Source organism: Bufo bufo, chromosome 4 (genome assembly GCF_905171765.1).
Source record: "Bufo bufo chromosome 4, aBufBuf1.1, whole genome shotgun sequence".
In the NCBI taxonomy this organism is placed as follows: domain Eukaryota; kingdom Metazoa; phylum Chordata; class Amphibia; order Anura; family Bufonidae; genus Bufo; species Bufo bufo.
The window spans coordinates 87,300,535-87,324,572 of NC_053392.1; the positions used below are offsets into that span (position 1 = coordinate 87,300,535).

General features: G+C 48.1%; 1 protein-coding gene across 2 annotated transcripts in view; it reads right to left on the reverse strand.

Moving 5' to 3' along the window:
* Positions 1-24,038, reverse strand: part of CPSF3 (cleavage and polyadenylation specific factor 3) — a 67,539-nt gene that overhangs the window by 37,973 nt on the left and 5,528 nt on the right. For both annotated transcript variants that reach the window (XR_005778167.1, XM_040427489.1), the window contains exons 4-12: positions 23,132-23,260; positions 22,209-22,386; positions 14,474-14,563; positions 13,207-13,357; positions 11,140-11,315; positions 10,885-11,043; positions 9,831-9,977; positions 9,546-9,698; positions 9,298-9,406 (exon numbers count right to left, since the gene is read on the reverse strand). Coding sequence is in view for 1 of the 2 variants with exons in the window: in XM_040427489.1 (XP_040283423.1) it covers positions 9,298-9,406; positions 9,546-9,698; positions 9,831-9,977; positions 10,885-11,043; positions 11,140-11,315; positions 13,207-13,357; positions 14,474-14,563; positions 22,209-22,386; positions 23,132-23,260 (1,292 nt within the window). In the remaining variant the exon portion in view is untranslated. The remainder of the gene's footprint in view (positions 1-9,297; positions 9,407-9,545; positions 9,699-9,830; positions 9,978-10,884; positions 11,044-11,139; positions 11,316-13,206; positions 13,358-14,473; positions 14,564-22,208; positions 22,387-23,131; positions 23,261-24,038) is intronic.

The following is a 24,038-nucleotide window of genomic DNA, read 5'->3' on the forward strand; positions in this document are numbered from 1 at the left end:
GCAGGGACCAAGCTAAGGCAGTTTGTGCAAAAGCAGGAGAAGCCAGACAAGGAAAAAAAACAAAAAACAAAAAAAAACACTATGTACAAAGCCAGACCCACACAGGCCCGAAAAGGCCCTTAAAAGGGACACTGTCGGTCCTTCTGAGCAGAATTAGATCTTTATATGCCCTCCTAGGTCTTGTAATAAGTTTCCAATTCATATAAGTATTATCCCTGTGCGCATTATAAACCGTAAAAAAGAATCTTTATAATCACCTGTCAATCAACTGTCCTTTATGCCCAAGGGGCGTTCTTTGCGCCACATTTGTGCCCAGCCGCGCCCCAACTGCCGGATCCTTCGACACGCCCATCTCATTAGAATTCACTTCGCTGGGCGGTATTTTCCCGTTCCCGACATTCGGAGATCCCGCGCATGCCCAATACGAAGTTACGGTCATCGGCCTCAATAGGAGACGCAGGTGCGATGTGATCCCGGCAAGTGAGGGTGCCGGGCGCATGCGCAGGATCTCGGAATGTCGGGGACAGGAAAATACCGCCCAGCGAAGTGAATTCTAATGAGAAGGGCGTGACTAAGGATCCGGCAGTTGGGGCGCGGCTGGGCACAAATGTGGCGCAAAGAACGCCCCTTGGGCATAAAGAACAGTTGATTGACAGGAGATTATAAAGATTATTTTTCACGGTTTACAATGCGCACAGGGATAATACTTATATGAATTGGAAACTTATTACAAGACTTAGGAGGGCATATAAAGATCTAATTATGCTCAGAATGCCGACACCACCTTCGGCATGAAGGACTGCACAGGGTGAAGGACCACCTTATCCTGATGGAGGATCAGGAAGGGCGACAGACATTACAGAGCTGCGAGTTCCGACACTCTACGGGTAGAAGTAATTGCAACCAAAAAAGCCACCTTATAAGACAGGAAGTGCAGCGACACCTGCTGCAAAAGGCTCAAACGGAGAAGATTGGAGAGCGTTGAACACTAGATTAAGATCCCAAGAATCCAATGGAGGACGGAAGGGGGGGCGCAACATGCGCCACCCCCTGCAGAAAAGTCAGAACCGCCGAAAGCAAAGCTAAATTTCGCTGAAAAAGAATAGAGAGCCAAAACCTGACCTTAGAGGGAGCTGAGAGCCAGCCCCAAATCCATGCCCGTCTGCAGAAAAGACAAGAGACGCGGCAAAGAAAAGCGAATGGGAGACAGCTGTCGCTGCTCGCACTAACTAAAGTAGGACTTCCAGGTCCAGTGGTAGATTCTGGAAGACGACGGCTTCCTGGCCCCAATCATGGTCTGGGCCACCGCATCCGAAAAACCCTGAGCCTTCAGTACGGCGGCTTCAACAGCCATGCCGTTAAATGTAGGGACCCTAAATTCGGGTGGAAGATCGGCCCCCGTGACAGCAGGTCCTCCCAGAGAGGAAGACACCAAGGTTAGTCGGTGAGAAGGGCGACTAGGGACGTGTACCACACCCTGCACGGCCAATCTGGGGCCACAAGAATGACGGGCAGTCCCTCGGACCTGATCTTCCGGAGAAGACACAGAATGAGAGGAAGAGGTGGGAACACGTAAGGAAGCGTGAACCGACTCCACGGCATCACCAGCGCATCGCATGCCAGGGCCATGAGATCCACATCCGGCCGATCTGACCTCTCGCAGATGGCCCGAAAGACCTAGTAACATAGTACATAAGGCCGAAAAAAGACATTTGTCCATCCAGTTCGGCCTGTCATCCTGCAAGTTGATCCAGAGGAAGGCAAAAAATAAAAAAAACCCTGTGAGGTAGAAGCCAATTTTCCCCACTTTAGGGGAATAAAAAATTCCTTCCCAACTCCAATCAGAATAACTCCCTGGATCAACGACCCCTCTCTAGTAGCTATAGCCTGTAATATTATTACACTCCAGAAATACATCCAGGCCCCTCTTGAATTCCTTTATTGTACTCACCATCACCACCTCCTCAGGCAGAGAGTTCCATAGTCTCACTGCTCTTACCGTAAAGAATCCTCTTCTATGTTTGTGTACAAACCTTCTTTCCTCCAGACGCAGAGGATGTCCCCTCGTCACAGTCACAGTCCTGGGGATAAATAGATGATAGGAGAGATCTCTGTACTGACCCCTGATATATTTATATATAGTAATTAGATCTCCCCTCAGTCGTCTTTTTTCTAAAGTGAATAACCCTAATTTTGATAATCTTTCAGGGTACTGTAGTTGCCCCATTCCAGTTATTACTTTAGTTGCCCTCCTCTGGACCCTCTCCAGCTCTGCTATGTCTGCCTTGTTTACAGGAGCCTAGAACTGTACACAGTACTCCATGTGTGGTCTGACTAGCGATTTGTAAAGTGGTAGGACTATGTTCTCATCACGGGCATCTATGCCCCTTTTGATGCAACCTATTATCTTATTGACCTTGGCAGCAGCTGCCTGACACTGGTTTCTACAGCTTAGTTTGCTGTTCACTAAAATTCCTAGGTCCTTTTCCATGTCAGTGTTACCGAGTATTTTACCATTTAGTATGTACGGGTGACTTGCATTATTCCTTTCCATGTGCATAACCTTACATTTGTCAGTGTTAAACCTCATCTGCCACTTATCTGCCCAAGCCTCCAATCTATCCAGATCCCTCTGTAGTAGTATACTGTCCTCTTCCGTGTTAATTACTTTACACAGTTTAGTGTCATCTGCGAAAATTTATATTTTACTATGCAAGCCTTCTACAAGATCATTAATAAATATATTGAAGAGAATAGGGCCCAATACTGACCCCTGAGGTACCCCACTAGTGACAGTGACCCAATCTGAGTATGTACCGTTAATAACCACCCTCTGTTTTCTATCATTGAGCCAGTTACTTACCCACTTACAGACGTTTTCTCCCAGTCCGAGCATTCTCACTTTATATACTAACCTTTTATGTGGTACAGTGTCAAATGCTTTGGAGAAGTCCAGATATACGACTTCCATTCATTCGCCGCTGTCAAGTCTAGAACTTACCTCCTCATAGAAACTGATTAAATTAGTTTGGCATGACCGATCCCTCATGAAGCCATGCTGATATGGCGTTATTTGCTTATTTCCGTTGAGATGCTCTAACATAGCATCTCTCAGAAAACCTTCAAACAGTTTACCCACAACAGATGTTAAACTTACCGGCCTATAGTTTCCTGGCTCTGTTTGTGGACCATTTTTGAATATTGGCACCACATTTGCTATGCGCCAATCCTGTGGGACATTCCCTGTCAGTATAGAATCTGCAAATATCAGAAATAAGGGTCTGGCTATGACATTACTTAAAGGGATTCGGTCACCAGGTTTCACCCCTGTCAGCTAAAAATATGCTGATGTTCAGGGCGTCTTCACGATTCCTAATGTGGGCTTATAAATGTCATATGTGGGTTTATTTAGCTAAAAAACAGCTTTTACTAACCTGTCAGTCAAACAAATAAGGTGCCCAAGGGGATGTTAATGGATGCAAGGTGCCGGCCGCACCCGCCGCCGTTCGTGCCCAGCGCCGCCTTTCCCGACTTCTGCGCCGCCTCCTAATCCTCTGTGCCGCCTCTCGCTCTCCCTCCCTCCCCCCCTCCTTCTGCTGTAAGATCTAGCGCTTGCGCACAGGGCTCTGCCTGATGCGCCCGTGCAGACTTCTCCATTTGGCTTCTTACAGCGAAGTGCACATGCGCCGGCACTTCGCTCAACCCCTGTATGCGTGAGATCTTACAGCAGAAGGAGGGGGGAGGGAGGGAGAGCGAGAGGCGGCACAGAGGATTAGGAGGCGGCGCAGAAGTCGGGAAAGGCGGCGCTGGGCACGAACGGCGGCGGGTGCGGCCGGCACCTTGCATCCATTAACATCCCCTTGGGCACCTTATTTGTTTGACTGACAGGTTAGTAAAAGCTGTTTTTTAGCTAAATAAGCCCACAGATGACATTTATAAGCCCACATTAGGAATCGTGAAGACGCCCTGAACATCAGCACATTTTTAGCTGACAGGGGTGAAACCTGGTGACAGAATCCCTTTAATTCCCTTAGGATACGGGGGTGTATGCATCTGGTCCTGGCGATTTGTATATTTTAATCTTATTAAGTCGCTGTTGTACTTCTTCGTGGGTCAGACAGGACACTTTTAATGGGGAATTTATTTTTACATTCTGCATTTCATCTGACAGTTTATTTTCCTCAGTGAATACATTGGACAAAAAAATATTTAACAGCTTTGCTTTCTCCTCGTCGCTCTCTCCGACTCCCCCCACATTTTGCTTTAAAGGGCCGACAGCTTCAGATTTATACTTTTTAACATTTATATAATTGAAGAACATTTTAGGGTTAGTTTTACTCTCTTTGGCAAATAATCTCTCGGTCTCTAGTTTGCCCGCTTTTATTTGTTTTTTACATGTTCTATTTTTTTCCTTATAGTTTTTCAGTGCTTCCGTGCTACCCTCCTGTTTTAGTGATTTATATGCTTTCTTTTTGTCATTTATTGCTTTCTTTACAGTTCTATTTATCCACATTGGTTTCTTTTTGTTCCTTAACCTTTTATTCCCATACGGTATGTACCTCTCACAATGAGATTTTAGGATGCTTTTAAAGATATCCCATTTTGTGGCAGTATTTTTATTTTTGAGGACTTTGTCCCAGTTAGTTAGGCCTATGGCCTCTCTTAGTTGGCTAAATTTAGCTTTTTTGAAGTTTGGTATTTTTGTTCCTCTCTGTAGAAACGCTCTTTTGAATGATAATTGGAAGGTTATTACTTTATGGTCACTATTTCCTAGGTGTCCCCCAACCTGCAAGTCTGTTGTTCTGTCAGGCCTATTGGTTAATACTAAGTCTAGTATGGCCGTTACTCTCGTTGGGTCCTGAACCAGTTGGGAAAGGTAATGGTCTTTGGTTATTGCCAAGAACCTGTTTCCCTTATGAGATGTACAAGTTTCAGTTTCCCAGTCTATATCTGGGTAGTTGAAGTCCCCATAATAACCACCTCATTATGATTTGCCGCCTTGTCTATCTCGTTTAGAAGTAGATTTTCTGTGGACTCTGGTATATTAGGTGGTTTATAATAAACTCTAAATAAACTAAAAAATTAGTAATTTATTATTATTTTTGCCTCCATGTATTTCTACCCACAGTGACTCCACATGTTCATGTCCCTCACTTATATCTTCTCGGACTGTGGGCTTTAGACAGGACTTTACATAAAGGCAGACCCCTCCCCCTCTCCGGTTTTGACGATCCTTTCTAAACAGACTGTAACCTTGTACATTAACTGCCCAGTTATAGCCATCATCCAGCCATGTCTCAGTTATTCCCACTATGTCATAGTCCTCCTCACACATCACTAATTCCACTTCTCCAGTTTTATTAGTCAGGCTTCTGGCATTAGTATACATACAATTAAGAGGTTTATGTATATTTTTTACCCTACACCTTTCTTTCTGAACTGTTCTAGTCCCTCCTTCCATTCCTCCCCGTCCCACTACCTTGCCCCTGGACTCTATCTGCACTATCTTCCCCATCTATAGTGTAATTTCCCTCCCCCCCCAGTCCCTAGTTTAAACACTCCTCCAACCTTCTAGCCATCTTCTTCCCCAACACAGCTGCCCCTTCCCCATTGAGGTGCAGCCCGTCCCTACGATAGAGCCTGTAGCCGATAGAGAAGTCGGCCCAGTTCTCCAGGAACCCAAACCCCTCCTTCCTACACCAGTTATTGAGCCACTTGTTAATCTCCCTAATCTCCCGCTGCCTTTCTTGTGTGGCCCGTGGTACAGGCAGTATTTCGGAAAATACTACCTTTGAGGTCCTTGCTCTAAGCTTTTGACCTAAATCCCTGAAATCATTTTTAAAGACTCTCCACCTACCCTTAACTTTGTCATTGGTTCCGATATGGACCATGACCGCTGGATCTTCTCCAGCTCCTCCCAGTAATCTGTCAACCAGATCCGCGATGTGTCGAACTCTAGCGCCAGGAAGATAGCACACTGTTCGGCGATCACGGTCTTTGTGACAGATTTCCCTATCTGTTCCCCTAATAATGGAGTCTCCCACTACCAGCACCTGTCTGGCCTGCCCTGCTCTCCTGCTTACTGGAGCTGACATTCCCCTGACTGGCAGGGGAAGTGTCTGGCTGCAGCAGTGCTCTCCCTGAACTGACATACCCCTCATCTGCCAAACGTGCAAACTTGTTGGGGTGTGTCAGATCAGAGCTAGCCTCCCTGGCACTCTTCCCTCTACCCCCCTTTCTAACGGTTACCCAGCTAGCTACCTCACTTTCCTCAGCCTCCTCTCTGTCACCCTCCCCCTCATCTACCCCAAAGAGTGCTTGCACGGTGAGAAGCAAGCACTCCTGCGGGTGAAAAGCCCACTCGCCGGGATAGACACGATCCCGGCTGAGGAAGTCTGCGATCCAGATGTTGATGCCGGGTATGTGAACTGCCGACAGTGCCAAAACATGTTTCTTCGCCCAGCTGAGAATCAGCGCGATCTCCGCCACGACTGCTGGGCGCCACCCTGGTGAATGATGTACGCCACCGCCGTGGAGTTGTCGGACTGAACCCGCACCAGACAACCCCCGAGATGGTAGGCCCAATGTCGCAGAGAGCCGAATCGCCCTCAACTCCAGAACATTGATTGGATGGAAGCGCTACTCACGTGACCATACTCCTTGAACAGATATTTTCCAACCCTTCTTCTCCTTCTCCCCCCCCCCCCCCCATGACTGCTGCCAGAACCTTCATAAAGACCCTGGGAGCTGTGGCCAGGCTGAACGGGAGGGCTACAAACTGGTAGTGAAATGGACCCACTGCGAATCGGAGAAACCTCTGATGACTGACGCATATGGGCACGTGAAGATAAGCGTCCTTGATGTCTATCTCCCCCGGTTCCATGGACGCAATGACCGACCTCAGTGACTCCATCCAGAATCTGCGGATGCGAAGAAAACGGTTGAGCACCTTGGAGGTCCAGAACGTCACCTCTTTTTTGGGAACCACAAAGAGATTGGAGTAAAACCCCTGAAAACAGTCTTGCGCAGGAACCAGAACAATCAAACCTTGCTGCAGCAGCGTGCCAATTGACAGAAAAAAAAAAAGAATCTGCGGCTGCGGGAGAGGTCGGAGGAGACGACCGAAAAAAGCGGGACGGAGGGGATGACTTGAAATTCAGCTTGTAGCCCTCTGCAATGACCTTCCACACCCACACATCTGAGACGTGAGCCAGCGAAACATGCTAAAACACATGAAGCCGGCCGCCTACCCGAATGGAGGGCGCCGGGAGTAACCAGTCATGCAGCGGAGTTCTTAGGATTAAAGGACTTGGAGCCCTGTTGACGGGAACACCAGGAAGGGGCGAGGCTTGAAGGAAGATTTGCGCTTCTGATCCGTGGTCGACTTGTTGGAGGCCCTCTTGGGGCTGGAAAAACTCAGAAAGGAACGAAAAAAAGGCTTTCACTTTTTTGACCTATTAGACCGCACCCTGTTCTGTGGCAAATGGGTGCTCTTACCACCTGTAGCGTCCAAAATGATCTCATCCAGGTGCTTACCAAAAAGTCTGCTGCCGGTAAAGGGGAGGGCCTTCAGGGTCCACTTTGAAGCATTATCTGCCGCCCAGCAAGAGAGCCATAGGGTACAGCGAATAGCCACCAACAGGGCTGACAAGCGCGGCATCAGTCTGGCCACATCCAAAGATGCTTCACAAATATATGCACTGGCATGCGAGAGCTGCAGGGTCACATCTGCAAGTTCCCCCGAGGGGATTCCCAAGTAGAGACCCTGACGTAAATTACTTGCCCACTCCCCCATAGCCTTGCTCACCCATGTAGAGGCAAATACTGGCTGCAGCGCTGTACCCACTGCTTCAAAGGCAGATTTTGCAAACGCTTCCAGCTTCTTATCTTTGATATCAGAGAAAGAAGCCCCATCCTCCATTGGCAAGGTAGTATGTTTAGCCAAGCATAGGTTTAGTCAACTATAGGTGGAGCCGACCATTTCTTAGTCAAATCCTCCAGAAAAGGATAAAGGACATTCAAGCTTTTTGGCAACATAAAACGTCTATCAGGGAAATTCCACTCCTTGGAGAGAGAGGAATCAAACTCCTGGTGGTTGGGGAAACACTTGTGCGAGTGACGGGACCTTCTAAAGGAAAAACCCAAGCAGGCAGATGACGTGCAGGATCCTCAACAACTGCCGTAATTAGATTGTCCACCATGGAGGACAGTTTGGATGACTGACCCTCCAGCGAGACAACAGCCTCATCTGCCCCTCTCTCCTCAGAACATACCTCTTCAACTGAGGACACGTCGGAGTGAGACTCCCTAGTGGGAGGAGTAGAGGCTGAGGAAACGGGAGTCACAGACACCCTTTTAGGGGAGGATGTTCTGGCCCGTTTTGTGGGACGGTCGCGATTGGCACGCGCCCCATGATCCCCAGAGTCGGACCAGTCAGAGGACTGCCTTGCCGACAAACGCCCCAATATTTCCACAATGGCCCTGTTGGTATTGGAGACATCCTGTACAACCGTAGACAGGGAACGCGCCCATTCTGGTTCTTCCGTAGGTTGGACAGCAGGAACCATCGGGGGAGTCTGACTGAGGGGATGGAAATTTTGCGCGACACGACACACAAGCAAAATGAAGCACCAAGTGGTCCACCTGCTTCGGGACCTGGGGCCAGACATAATGACACCCCTGGCACCCCAATGAGGATAAGGGGAAGGTTAGAGCTGAGGACATGGGTTGCTAGATGGCCGCTAGCACATCCGCAATATCCAGTCCCCATAGCTCTGTGTGCTTTTATTGTGTAAAAAAAAAAACTATTTGATACATATGCAAATTAACCTGAGATGAGTCCTGTCCATGAGATGACAGGACTCATCTCAGGTTAATTTGTATATGTATCAAATAGTTTTTTTTTTACACAATAAAAGCACACATTGCTATGGGGACTGGGTATTGCGGATGTACTAGCGGCCATCTAGCAACCCATGTCCTCAGCTCTATAGACAAATCTCGGTGACAGGTTCCCTTTAAGGCATTTGTTTTGGACGGATCATGTTGTATTAAATCAAAACTGAACAAACTGGATCCGGTATGAAAATCATTGCAGGTAAATGGAGGCCAGATCCATTTTTTCCGCTAATAAATAAAAAACAAAAACAAAACGATCCGGCATAAAAATCAACAAAACGGGTACGTTTTGTCCCTATTCATTGTCAATGAAACTGAAGAGAGAAAACGGAACCATTTAATTTCAGTTTTGAGATCCTCTGTCAGACATATATAATAATATATATACTGTCAACTTACTGGAGAGGTCACTTGGAGAAAGGATATGATAGTTGAAGTTTCTTTTTACGAGGATTCCCGAGATTCTTTTACCTTGTCCCGGCTTCTTATCAGCAAGCAAACCCATTACCTATGATAAATAAAGTAGATTCTGAATTGCAAGTATAGCACCTCCTGAAAACCAGACAGGGGGCGCCCATAGACTGGGGCCGGCAAGGTAAAACTGGTATAATGGTGTGTTGAGAGGCTTCTTACATCGGACCCCTTACCTTGGCCAGTTTTTCTCCTCGGAAGTTTAGAGTAACAGCTTCAGTGTTCCTGGGGTTGTGAACCTCAATATCGACCTCATCGTTGTCTTCATATTCACGGATGAGAGCAGCTTTAAGACGCGCCATTTCATTCTGCTCACCGTGCACCAGTATCTGTATGAATTCAGTTACGTGTCATTCATGAAACACCAGGAAGGGCAGGAGAACTCTGTTCCATTCATAGATTTCCCAAGAATACTAATAAACAGTACATAAAAGATTCTCATAACCATCTGAAGGACTCACCACATGAGGGGGCTTTAGTGCACGGATAAATTCACTGGTTTGCTGGTAATCTGTGTGTGCAGAGAAAGAAATGTAATCCACAGACATCTTCAGAGGCAGCTTCTGGCCAGACATGGTGGTGATCTCCTCAGGCTCCGACATAATGTGCTGGGGAGAGAAGTTGTTTGGTAACTGGTAATTGGGCCGCAAGTCTTACAAAGGGATGTAACTTAGTTTTCTTCTACCACCTCCAGGTGGAATAATGTGAATAAAGCTAAGACGTCCACCAAGCTGGAGACAGCAATGTTAGATACTACAAAAATAATAATAATAATTCTTCATAATAATAATAATAATTCTACACCGAGCTGTCCGGACTTTCAGATCCTAAAATGGGAGAAACTTGCTCCATGAAAGTATATAACTCTGGGGTAATAACACTGCATAAAGCAAAATAAGTCATCCTATTATTCCCTGCCTCTAGCAGGACCTTATAGGTGTACAAAGAAGTCAGACGTGGGGTGTCACACATTGTGGCAAACCCCTTAGATTCTGCAGTCACTAGGTATTGCAGCAACATCTCCACTATGTCTCTGACACTATTTCTCACATGGGATGTCCCCTTCATGGCAACCCCTTTTCTACATACAGATATGCTGCTGATCGTCATGGGACCAGCGTCTGAATCTGCCAGAAAATATGCGATATTACTGGGGAAAGTTCTTGGCAGCCACAGATTTCCCATATGGTACGACAAACCATCTATTTAAAAAAAATAATAAAATGGACAACCATGTAATGCATATATCCGAGTCTTCTAGAGTGTGAAATCTTTGCAACGGCTATGTTCTGGCCGAGTGGGATCCAGAGCGGGAAACCTCTCCGCAGAGATGTGGAAAAGGACAATGTTCGGAGGAACAACAAATTACAGGTCTCATAACTGCAGCTATAAAGTTCTGCACAGCCTGGAATATGCTGCAGCCACACACCTGATAATATCAGGCGCCAATGGTTTATGATGAAAGCTGCCCAGGTGTAAAGTACTGACAGACATCCACTCACAGACCTCACTTACCTTTGCTAGCGTTCCCTCCACACAGTACCCAGCGATGATCACACCGTTTCTTTTATCGGTACACCAGCTCTCAAACAGCTCTCTAGATAAACCGCTCTGCATCATACCCGGAGAGGCCATCACTACACTGGAACCTATGTCGTCAAAGTGATCCATGCTCTGAAATTGCAAGATGTAACGTTTCCCTCTTGTAAACACATAGCAAATGCATTTATAGAAAGCCCAGAGATTGCAGCACACAATATGCGGTCAGACCTTCAGGTTGCTGATGTGCTTGAAGACAAACGGGTTATTGACGTTGATTTGCTTGCGGATCTTGTCGTTCATAGCGTTGACATAAGTCTGGTACACGGCCATACACTTCTTAGCCAGCGACGAGGCGTAGTATATGGGGATGTCGTGTAGCTCCGGGTGGTTCTGCCAGTATTCATCTGCAAGGAGGATTACAGACCATACGTTATATCTGATCTTAAGATCACCATACAGATTGGCTAAGGATAGTCATTGCACTTTTGTAGTCTGGAGACAATACGGTGCTAGAACTTGCAGGTTGTGCTGATGCAATACGAGCATAGTAGAAGACTGGCTAGAGAGATTTTGCTCCCGGCTGTTTGTTAAAGACAGACATCATGTGCGTAGTGAAGACCAATACTATCCTGTATTAAAAGGGTTGTCTAATCTGGACATTTATGCATATCAAAAGGATATATCAGGGATGCTCAAGCTGTTTTAAAACCACACCTCCCAGCATGCCTCCACAACCTACAGCTATTAGTTGTAGTTTTGCAACAGCTGGAGGGCCGCAGGTTGAGCATCCCTGGGATATACCACACATGTCTGACAGATGCAGGTCCGATCTATGGGACCTGCTCATATGGCAAGAATGAGGCCCCAAGGTGAATGAAGACCAAGCAGTGCATGCACACCCACCTCTCCATTCATTCACCGTGGGATGGGCCCATAGACCTGTTAAAGGGTTTCTATCACTTCGTATGCCATAATTAGCTCTCAGACACTAGCGATCCGCTAGTGTCTGCTCTGGCCAACCATCCTAATATAAGAGCTTTTTGGGCAGCCGTTTTGCTAAAAAAATAACTTTTATAAATATGCTAATGAGCCTCTAGGTGCTATGTGGGCGTCATTAGCACCTAGAGGCTCCGTCTACCTTCATACACAGCCACCGCCCAGCGCGTCCCTCCAGCCCGCCCATCTCCTGATGAATGCGATCCTCCGTGTGACGCAACGGACGAATTCTCGCGCATGCGCCGTGCGCGGCTGTATTCGGCGCATGCGCAGAGAATGTCTGACCGCTTCCCTGCTCAGACATCTCCACTGCGCCTGCGCCGATGACGTCATAGTGCTCCAAGGAACAGGCGCAGTGGAGATGTCTGAGCAGGGAAGCGGTCAGACATTCTCTGCGCATGCGCCGAATACAGCCGCGCACGGCGCATGCGCGAGAATTCGTCCGTTGCGTCACACGGAGGATCGCATTCATCAGGAGATGGGCGGGCTGGAGGGACGCGCTGGGCGGTGGCTGTGTATGAAGGTAGACGGAGCCTCTAGGTGCTAATGACGCCCACATAGCACCTAGAGGCTCATTAGCATATTTATAAATTATTTTTTTAGCAAAACGGCTACCCAAAAAGCTCTTATATTAGGATGGTTGGCCAGAGCAGACACTAGCGGATCGCTAGTGTCTGAGAGCTAATTATGGCATACGAAGTGATAGAAACCCTTTAAGTGCAACTATTAGATAGTTATGACCTATTCAACCCATATGCCATTAATGTCCAGATGGAAATACCCCTTTCTGAGGGGTTTTCAGAGATTTTTGAACTGATGACTTATCCTCTTCCACAGCTTTCCCCCGGCTCACCAAGGACAGCGCTATATATAGCTGATGTGAATGGGGCTGAGCTGCGATACCAACCACTTCAATAGAGCGGAGCTGCACCTAGGCACGTGAACAATGAACCCGACGTCACATGGCCTAGGGCAGGGATCAGCAACCTGCGGCTCTCCAGCTGTTGTGAAACTACAATTCCCAGCATGCTCCATTTATTTCGATGGGAGTTCTGAGAAGAAAACAGCAAGTAGGCATTTTGGGAATTGTAGTTTCACAACATCTGGAGAGCCGCAGGTTGCTGATCCCTGGCCTAGGGAATGCTCAGAGAAGGCCGTGGCGCCTTCTCAAACAGCTGATGGACGGGGATCATGGGTGTCAGATTCCAACTGATCAGATACTTGGAGGATAGGCCATCAGTTTTAAAATCTCAGAAAACCTTTTTAAGATGCTATGGGAAGATAATCAAAACCATTCACCTAAGATTAACAGAAGTTCTTGAGCTCGTCCAAGAGCAAACACCGGGATGAGTCCTCTTCCTCCCCGGTTCACGATGTCATGTACTGTGTTACAGAATCTGGCCTCCCTCTCCTCCCGCTTCTCATGTATATGTGTGCCATAAGTGGACTCCTACAATGGATGGAAACAGGTTGTTAGTACAGACATAACCAGGACTAAATGCAGAATGACCTCCTTTCCCAAGACACTGTCTAGCCCATTTCTCCAAAACAGCAATATATTTCAGCCAGTTGTAGAGGTTTAAGGCTCACCTAGCCTCCCTTCGTGCACTTACATGTATATAGGAGAAAACTGGTAATACAGCAATTCCATCACAAGTGTTTATTATCAGACGTGAGCAGGCACGAGCCAGTAACTAAGCAAAGTATGTGCGGATCCCCATCATCCTCCTGCAATAAAGTTATAAGAAGGCAGGCCTGCCATTGCCAATTTAGATCGGATGTCATTTACAACGCGCGATGATAGAAGTCATTGGAAGCGGGATTTTCCTGCTGCTTTTCTGCAGCATTAGTTATACTCCGTGCCAAAAAAAATACCACACCAAGAAGCTGTTGGAATGGAATGAAACTTTCTATGTGCGAATGTAATAATGATGTGTAAGTGATCACAATATAAGAGTAAAAGGATGAGTTTATTGGGGAAAATTTTACAAACTGAAAGGAGGCTCTAGGACCTGTTGTGCCGCCTCTATCCTGGATATAAGATGAGATATGGTTGGGCATGGAGGCATACAGATTTTGTACGGTATCCTGCGGCACATGTGCCCACAGATGTTCCAGTTGGGCCAGTAGATCCTTCACTCTCGAAGGTGCCGATAAATCTGGTGACTAGGCAGGCCAAGGAAGTGTGCAACCCTTGCTTTGTGTGGGCAAACATTATTTGGCTGAAAAATGCCAGCTGGAAGCCCTGCCATGACATTTCTACCAGAGTGCGTTATTTTTTTTGTCAATGAACATTATAATATAAATATTATATATATATATAAATAAATAAATAAGAGAATTTCTGAAAATAAACACAAAGGGAATGTACTATATGCAGTGCACCAATATAAGAAGAGTAGTTCCATGTAAGGCTCTGCAGCTTCCATTCATAAAAGGTGCCATAATGGTTACGCTGGATACCAGCAAATCATGACAGTTCCCACTGACTTTAATGAACTCCATAACATTCTTGCTCTCATCAGGTGTTGGACTTCATAGAGAGATCTTGAAATATGACACTTACAATGATTAGAATATCTGGCTTAATATTCGGAATTTCTGCTGCCATGAGATGTCTGTCCTCTTGTCTGGAGAAATCACCAGTGTACAGCAACTGTAAAATAGAGAAACCAAGAGTAATCTTAAAAAATAAAACATATATTTTTTTTATTTTGCATAAAGAAACAAAAACCATACCAATGAAATCTGATTAACTTCTATACTTAACGCTTGTCAAGGATTTTCTTAAAGTTCTCCCCACCCAGCGGAACCTGTGAAGACACCAATACTCACTGGCTCCCTAAAGCTCAGTTTAGACGTCTTCATTGGACTTCTTGTCCCAGCCTGTAAACTTCCTGCATGGACGGGGTCACATGTGCCACTAAAGCCAATGACTGACTGGCCTCAGCAGTGATGAGCTGAGGCCAGTTATCGGCTGCAGCAGCACACATGACCCTGTCCGTGCAGGAAGTTTACAGGCTGGGGCTGGTAGGCCAGTGAGGAGCCTGAATGGAGCAAAGCAAGTAAGTATTGCTGGCTTCAGTTCCCAGTTGGTGGTGTGGGGGGGAATGCAAAAAAATTAGATTTTTGTACTTACCGTAAAATCTGTTTCTCTTCCGTTCATTGGGGGGACACAGGCTTTGACCATGGGTATAGCTGTTGCAGCGAGGAGGCGGACACTGAGCACACAAAGGCCGAATGCACGCGGCCGTGAGCGGTCCGTGGTATGCCGGCCTGGATTCCTGCTGACAGCAGGAGTGCACGGCGTCATTGGTTGCTACGACGCTGTGCGCTTCATGCCGCCACTGCACTACAGTAACGCGGAACACTCGTGACGCGGAACACGGCCGTGTGCATTCTGCCAAAGTGTAAGCTCCTCCCTCTTCAGCTATACCCTTCCTACAGGGACCAAGCTAAATCAAACTGCTCGTCCTTACCCACAAAGCCATCCACAGTGCTGCACCACCCTACATCTCTTCCCTCATCTCTGTCTACCACCCTACCCGTGCTCTCTGTTCAGCCAATCACTTACGACTGACTTCCACAAAAATCCAAACCTCTCCCGGCCTCAAGATTTCTCCCGAGCTGCACCGGTTCTCTGGAATGCCCTACCCCAAGAAATCAGGCTTAATCACAACATACACAATTTTAAGCGTTCGCTAAAAACACATCTTTTTAGGGTGGCCTATCACCTCCCTTGATCTAACCTCCCATAGCCCATTTATCATTCCCTGAAGCTGAGCCTCCACTGCACCCAGAAGCACTTCGTATATTGGCTGCTGACCGGCTCATGTGGCTTTATATCTGCTCCCCTATTCTCCCAAGATGGCTGTACTATCGTACATAACAAGCACTTCTACCTTTTGTGTCACCCCTATCCCCTCATAGACTGTAAGCTCTTGCGAGCAGGGCCCTCATTCCTCTTGTTGTAATAATCTACTTGTCTGTTGCCATGTTATTTATGACTGTTTGTACATGAACCTCTGAACTGAAAGGCGCTGTGGAATATGTTGGCGCCAACACAGGCCCGAAAAGGCCCTTAAACAAAAGAATGGGTGGGAGCAGTGTCCCCCAATGAACGGAAGAGAAACAGATTTTACGGTAAGTAGAAAAATCTAGTTTTCTCATTCGTCTGATTGGGGGACACAGGCTTTGACCATGGGACGTTACAGAGCAGTCCCCAAGGGTGGGCATAACAAGAAACCCTCCAGTCAGAGAACTGCCATCTGCAAAACTCTACGCCCCAAAGACACGTCAGCAGACGCAAAGGTGTGCACTCTATAAAACTTGGAAAAAGTATGCAAAGATGCCCAAGTAGCCGCCTTGCACACCTGAAGGGCCGAAGCCCCGTGATGCACCGCCCAGGAGGCCCCCACTGCCCGAGCCGAATGAGCAGTCACCCGGAAGGGCGGGGCCCGATCCTTAACGCGGTACGCTTCCACAATAGCCAAACGAATCCATCGGGAAATGGAAGTCTTTGACGCTGCCAGACCCCGTCTCGGTCCCTCTGGAATCACAAACAGGGAATTCGTTTGCTGTAAAGATGCCGTCTGGGACAGATAGACTTGAACGGCTCGTACTAAATCCAGGGTATGGAGTGACCGCTCCCGAGGATGAGACGGGTCCAGGCAAAATGAAGGGAGAATAATCTCCTCATTTAGATGGAATGCAGACACCATCTTCGGCAGGAAGGACTGCACAGGGCGAAGGACCACCTTATTCTGATGAAGGATCAGAAAGGGCGACCTACATGACAGAGCAGCGAGTTCCGACACTGTACGGATAGAAGTAATTGCAACCAAAAAAGCCACCTTATAAGACAGGAAGCGCAGCAACACCTGCTGCAAAGGCTCAAACAAAGAAGATTGGAAAACGTTAAGCACTAGATTAAGATCCCAAGGATCCAAAAGGAGGACGGAAGGGGGGGGCGCAACATGCCCCACCCCCTGCAGAAAAGTCTGAACCGCCGAAAGCGAAGCTAAATTCTGCTAAAAAAGAATGGAGAGAGCAGACACTTGCCCTTTGAGGAAGCTGAGAGCCAGTCCCAAATCCATGCCCATCTGCAGAAAAGACAAGAGACGCGGCAAAGAAAAGCGAATGGGAGACAGCTGTCGCTGCTCGCACCGACTAAAGTAGGACTTCTAGGTCCGGTGGTAGATTCTAGAACACGACGGCTTCCTGGCCCGAATCATAGTCTGGACCACCGCATCTGAAAAACCCTGAGCCTTCAGTACGGCAGCTTCAACAACCATGCCGTTAAATGTAGCGACCCTAAATTTGGGTGGAAGATCGGCCCCCGTGACAGCAGGTCCTCCCAGAGAGGAAGACACCAAGGTTTGTCGGCGAGAAGGGCGACTAGGGACGCGTGCCACACCCTGCGCGGCCAATCTGGGGCCACAAGAATGACGTGCAGTCCCTCGTACCTGATCTTCTGGTGAAGACACGGAATTGAGGGGAAGAGGCGGGAACACGTAAGGAAAGTGAACCGACTCCACGGCATAACCAGCGCATCGCATGCCGGGGCCATGGGGGCCCTGGACCGCGGGACAAAGTCCTTGACCTTTATGTTGAACCATAAGGCCATGAGATCCACATCCGGCCGACCCCACCTCTCGCAGATGGCCCGAAAGACCTGCAGGTGAAGAGCACACTCGCCGGGATCAAGACGCTCCCGGCTGAGGAAGTCTGCGATCCAGTTGTTGACGCCGGGTATGTGAACTGCCGACGGTGCCGTAACATGTTTCTCTGCCCAGCTGAGAATCAGTGCAGTCTCTGCCATGACTGCCGGGCGCCGCCCTGGTGATTGATGTACGCCACTGCTGTGGAGTTGTCGTACTGAACCCACACCGGACAACCCCTGAGATGGTCAGCCCAATGTCGCAGAGAGAGTCTAAATCACCCTCAACTCCAGAACATTGATTGGAAGGGAGCACTGCTCGCGTGACCATACCCCTTCAACAGAGAGCTTTTTCCAATACTCTCACACCCAACCCTTGAGGCTTGCGTCAGTTGTTAACACTTTCCAACGGAGAAAGACCATCCACCATCTGAGGGCCCGGCGCACTGGGGCAAGGAGACGCATTGGCCGATCCAAGGAGGCTGAGGAGCAATCGCAGCTGGACAGAATGGCTCGCTGAAGCATTCTGGAATGGAATTGAGCATAGGTAACTGCTTCGGAGGCAGAGCCCATGTGCCCCTGGCCGCAATAAGGGGGGAATCTGAAGACGGAGAGCGGATAGTTTTTCCGGGGGGAAAGAACAACTTGGCCTGACAAATGTCCAGTACTATACCCAGATAAGTCAACCGCTGCGATGGATAAAGACAAGACTTCTGCCTGTTCAGGATCCATCTGAAGTGCTCCAGGGTCTAGAACAATGTTCAAGATGTCCACCGTCCCCTGGAACGACGGACCCTTCACCAGGATCTCGTTTAAGTAAGGAATCAACACGATCCCCCTGGCATGGAGCATGGCCATGACTGCCGAACCGGAGGGCTTCAAACTGGTAGTGTAATGGACCCACTGCGAACCGAAGAAACCTCTGATGACTGACGCATATGGGCAAGTGAAGCTAAGCGTCCTTGAGGTCTATCGAGGACAGGTACTCCCCCGATTCCATGGACACAGTGACCGAACTCAGTGACTCCATCTGAAATCTGCGGACGCAAAGGAAACGGTTGAGCACCTTGAGGTCCAGAACGTCCCCTCTTTTTTGGGAACCACAAAGAGATTGGAGTAAAACCCCTAATAAAAAGGTCTTGCACAGGAACCAGAACAATCACACCTTGCTGCAGCAGCGTGCAAATTGCCATAAAAAAAAGAATCTGCGGCTGCGGGAGAGGCCGGAGGAGAGGACCGAAAAAAAAAACGGGATGGAGGGGAGGACTTGAAATCCAGCTTGTAGCCCTCTGAAATGACCCACGCATCTGAGACGTGAGCCAGCCAAACATACCGAAACAGATTTAGTCGGCCGCCCACCTGAACGGAGGGTGCCGGGAGCAACCCGTCATGTAGCGGAGTTCTTAGGATTAAATGACTTGGAGCCCTGTTGACGGGAACACCAGGAAGGGCAAGGCTTGAAGGAAGGTTTGCGCTTCTGATCTGTGGCCTCTTGGGGCTGGAAAAACTCAGAAAGGAACGAAAAAAAGCTTCCACTTTTTTGTGGTAAAAGGGTGCTCTTACCACCTGTAGCGTCCGAAATAATCTCATCCAGGCGCTTACCAAGAAGTGTGCTGCCAGTAAAGGGGAGGGCCATTAGGGTCCGCTTTGAAGCATTATCTGCCGCCCAGCAAAAGAGCCATAGGGTACAGCAAATAGCCACCAACAGGGATGACGAGCGCGGCATCAGCCTGGCCGCGTCCAAAGATGCTTCACAAATATATGCACTGGCATGCGAGAGCTGCAGGGCCACATCTGCAAGTTCCCCCGAGGGGATTCCCAAGTAGAGACCCTGATGTAAATTACTTGCCCACTCCCCCATAGCCTTGCTCACCCATGTAGAGGCAAATACTGGATGCAGCGCTGTGCCCACTGCTTCAAAGGCAGATTTTGCAAACGCTTCCAGCTTCTTATCTTTGATATCAGAGAAAGAAGCCCCATCCGCCATTGGCAAGGTAGTATGTTTAGCCAAGCGGGAAACTGGCGGGTCCACTATAAGTGAAGCCGACCATTTCTTAGTCAAATCCTCCAGAAAATAAAGGAAAAACCTGAGCTGGCAGATGGCGGTGCGGGATCCTCAACATGCAACGTTTAAATAACCGCCGTAATTAGATTGTCCTCCATGGTGAACAGTTTGGACTGACCCTCCGGTGAGACAACATCCTCATCTGACCCTCTCTCCTCAGAACATGCCTCTTCAACTGAGGACAAGTCGGAGTGAGACTCTCTAAGAGGAGGAGAGGCCGAGGAAACGGGAGGCACAGACACCCTTTTGGGGGAGGATGTTTTGGCCCGTTTTGTGGGATGGCCGCGATAGGCACACGCTCCATGATCCCCAGAGTCAGACCGGTCAGAGAACTGCCTTGCCGACAAACGCCCCAATATATCCACAATAGCTTTGTTGGTATTGGAGACATCCTGTACCACCCTAGACAGGGAAGGCATCCATTTCGGTTCTTCTGAAGGTTGGGCAGCAGGAAGCAACGGGTCCGGGGTCGAGCCACTTGATGGCGGCACAGCACACACAAAGCAGAGGGAGTGTGACTGAGGGGATGGATATTTTGCGCGACACGACGCACAAGCAAAATGACGCACCAAAGGGAACCCCTGCTTCGGGACATGGTGTCTGAGCTCAGACATAGTGACAATCCTGGCGCCGAGGAAGAGGGGAAGGTTAGGCCCTGTAAGAAGGGACAAACAGCACTTACTCAGCCTGTGTCCCTCCAAGCAAGCCAGTCCATCAGCGTCCCGCCTGGTGCTTTGAATCCAAAAGTGGGCGGAGCCCACTCCCTCTGCTGATGGCGTGGGGGCAGGACAAACACAAGCACCGCCCCAAAAATGACGTCAGCTCTCAGTACCCGCCCATAATCTCTGGCCCCGCCCCCTGAACACACAACGGCATCCCCGGCCGAACCCAGACGCCGGCCAGGGAAAAAAAAAAAAGGCCCCAACGGAGGGGGGGCGCTCAAAGGAGTAAATTCCGCCCCCTCTCCCTGGCGTTCAGGAAGACTCCGCCGGACGCGCCGCGGCCACACAGCAGGAGCAGCCCGCTGAGCCCTGCACGCTGGAAGACGGACGCCCCCAGGTGCTATTTAACATTTAAAGTGCTATCATTGCTGCCCACAGTACAGGGCGACCATCACATGTGGGGAGGAGAGGGTACTGGGGGGGGGGGGGCACAATGGGCAGTCTCCAAACTTTATACTCACCTGTCCGGCGACTTCTGCCCCTCTGGCTCCAGCCGGATCACCACCTTCGGTGTGCGGCCCCTTGGTGAGTCACGCTACACCGGAAACAGAGGGACTTGCGGTAGGCGGCCGTGGTGATGGGAATGCTGGCGGGAGACAGAGGTTTTTACAGGAACCTCTGGTATTCCTTTTCTTCTGGAGCACGGGAAGGAGCAGGGGGTTTGGGTGACCCCCTGGTCTCCCGTCTCCTGGGTGGGAGTGCAGGCAGTTTTACGCAACACAGGGAGGTCTGCCTCCTACAGACACTAAATTTAGCTTAGTCCCTGTAGGAAGGGTATAGCTGAAGAGGGAGGAGTTCACACTTTGTGTGCATAGTGTCCGCCTCCTAGCGGCAACAGCTATACCAATGGTCAAAGCCTGTGTCCCCCAATGAGACAAATGAGAAAAGAAAAATCCTGGACAACCCCATAAAATTGGACCCTGAAAGACCTATAGATGTGAATGGAGCTGTGGTAACATATGTGCACTGTTGTTCCATTCACATGTGGGGGTCCTTGCAGTGGAACCCCTGTGATCAGAGACTTATCCCTAACTTTAAAGACAGGTAGCTAGGGGACAAGGAAACGCTTTTAACAAGGTCCTATACATATAGAAAATGCTGTTACAGAGGCTAGAGTTGGAATGGGGTGAACGCAGTGTACAGCCCATTAAGAATTTGTTTAAGCATAAATCAGTGCTTGCAGAGGACGGTGTAACAGATGCAGTGTTACACCCACCGTTTTATCACGTTCTATCCTCTATAACAGGGATGCTCAATCTGCGGCCCTCCAGCTGTTGCAAAACTACAGCTCCCAGCATGCCTGGATAGCCTATAGCTATTAGGGAATTGTAGTTTTGCAACAGCTGGGGGGCCGCAGGTTGAGGATCCTTGCTCTATAACATATGCACTACAATGCCCACCGGTGCAGAAGGCAATGACACGACATATGGCATCTGCACTCAAAAGCAGTAGTCCCTTCTAAAAGGAAGTACTGGATTTATATTATTCAAGTGTCAATTTTCTAGAATCTTATGTTGATAGAGGACTCCTTTAATTACAAGGCATAATAATACCTTAAGGGGCACATTTAATAAAATCAGCCTATTAGATTGCGCTGGTGGTGGGTCGCCGAAGTTATGTAGAGGAGCTGGCCACAGATTCTAAATGTAAGCTAGCTTCCTTGCTGTTTTACATTCAGATCATTTTCTATGCTTAAACCAGGCGTAGAAAATGATGAATGAGACTGGCTGGCGTGAGCGGGGGAGAAGTTGCAGATTTCGCCGCAACATGGCATGTTACAGAATCTGCTCTAGATTTTGTGGCGTATATCCGTTCCTAAATGACCCCCTAAATCTTTAAGACAATGAGAACGTACTTTGACACCTGCAATCTCTATCATAAACATGGCGGCTCCCAGGACATGTCCAGCGTGATAACACCAAAACTTGATTCCTGCTACTTCTTTCACTTCATGGAAATTGATGGTCTCAATTTTGTCCATACTTTCTTCTAGGTCAGTTTCTGTGTACAGCATGTCATCAGCAGAGATGTTACTGAAGACAAGGAGAAGACAAACTACATTACAACAATGTCTCTAGTTGCGCTGAAAAAAACGATGCAAAAAAATTAGGGGTTGTAAATTGCATAAAACAAATGAATGGATACACACCTGTTTCTTCGAGCGAGGCACTCTGGTCCTTCCACTGCTGATGTCATCTTCATGGCTGCATCAATGACGTCCTGTGCACAGGTCTCCACTGCAGCCAATTGCTGGCCTCAGCCGCGCATGGGACGTTTTAGCTAGCGATTGGCTGCATCGGTGACTTGTGCACAGAATGTCACCGCTGCAGCCTGACATCAACAGAAGAATGATTGGAGCACAGTGTTTAAAGAAACGGGGAAGAAATTGAGTATTCATTTATTTGTTATTTTAGGCTATTTACAGTGGTTGCGTATTTTATATATCTCTGACAACACCTTTAATATGCATTGTGACAATCACAAACAGAACCCATCACACAGCCTGTAACCAAGTTTTCCAAAGACTGCTAGGATATGCCATCAATGTCAGATAGGTGCAGGACGAGCAGTTGTAGTTACACACTGCACCACCTCTAGAAGCTAGATGGCTTGCAGTAAAACAGTGAGGTGGAGGCAGCACTGGCCTTAGCGCCGCACCCTCTTCTAACAGCAGATCATCAGGCGTGCCAGGAGTCAGACCACCGCTGAACTGGTATTGATGACTTATCCAGATTCTCTTCAACCACTTGTGTGGACCATTCCTTACATCTAGATTACCTGACTTTGACGTAATCTGACAGCAGCCATCGATAAATTGCCTTAGTAGCATGCGTCATAAATGTCCTGCCTTTAAAGCTCGTCTTCTGCAGAAACCATGGTAGTGCCCCGCAGTGATCCAAGTGGAAGCTGAAGAGCAAACAAGGGAATTATAACATGCAGGCAGCTAAATAGAAATTATTTAGTGATCCCTAGACCAGGAATGGCCAACCTGCGGCTCTCCAGCTGTTGCAAAACTACAACTCCCAGCATGCCTAGAGTGCTTACAGAAGGGCATGGTGGGAATTGTAGTTTTACAACAGCTGGAGAGCCGCAGGTTGGCCAGCCCTGTCCTAGACTCTCAAGGACCAGACATTAAATATAGAAATGTACACCTGTCATATGTGGACAATCTGCACAGCCATAAGAATTTCAACTCAGTCTTACAAGTAGTACATGCGTTTGTTCAGATCCGCATGGAATAAAAAAAAAGAAAACACCACGTTCATGTGGATTTCAATGTGGCATTAATGAGGGAAGAACGGTGGTAAATTGGGAATGTTTTTTAGCATTTTTAGCAGTAATCGCATTAAAAAGAATGGCGGTCCATATTCATCAAGCCCTGAACTGTTTTATGCAGACCCTGCTAAGTGATGGAAAAAATGGAATTTAAAGTCTTAAAGGGCAATTCTTATTTACAGCTAACCTTCACTGCTTGGACACATGGCAGAGAGCGGAGACAGATAAGACCCTGTAGTAGATGGGAGAAACCTGTTTCAGCTCAGTAGATGCCCCATATTCATCACCATGGTCTGCACAGAGACTACATAGTGGTGCAGCGCTCAGAGGTTTTGCTAGATTGCACCTTTTTTGTGGTACAGATTAGTGTTGAGTGAACTTCTGTTTTCAAGTTCGGCGTACAAGGTTC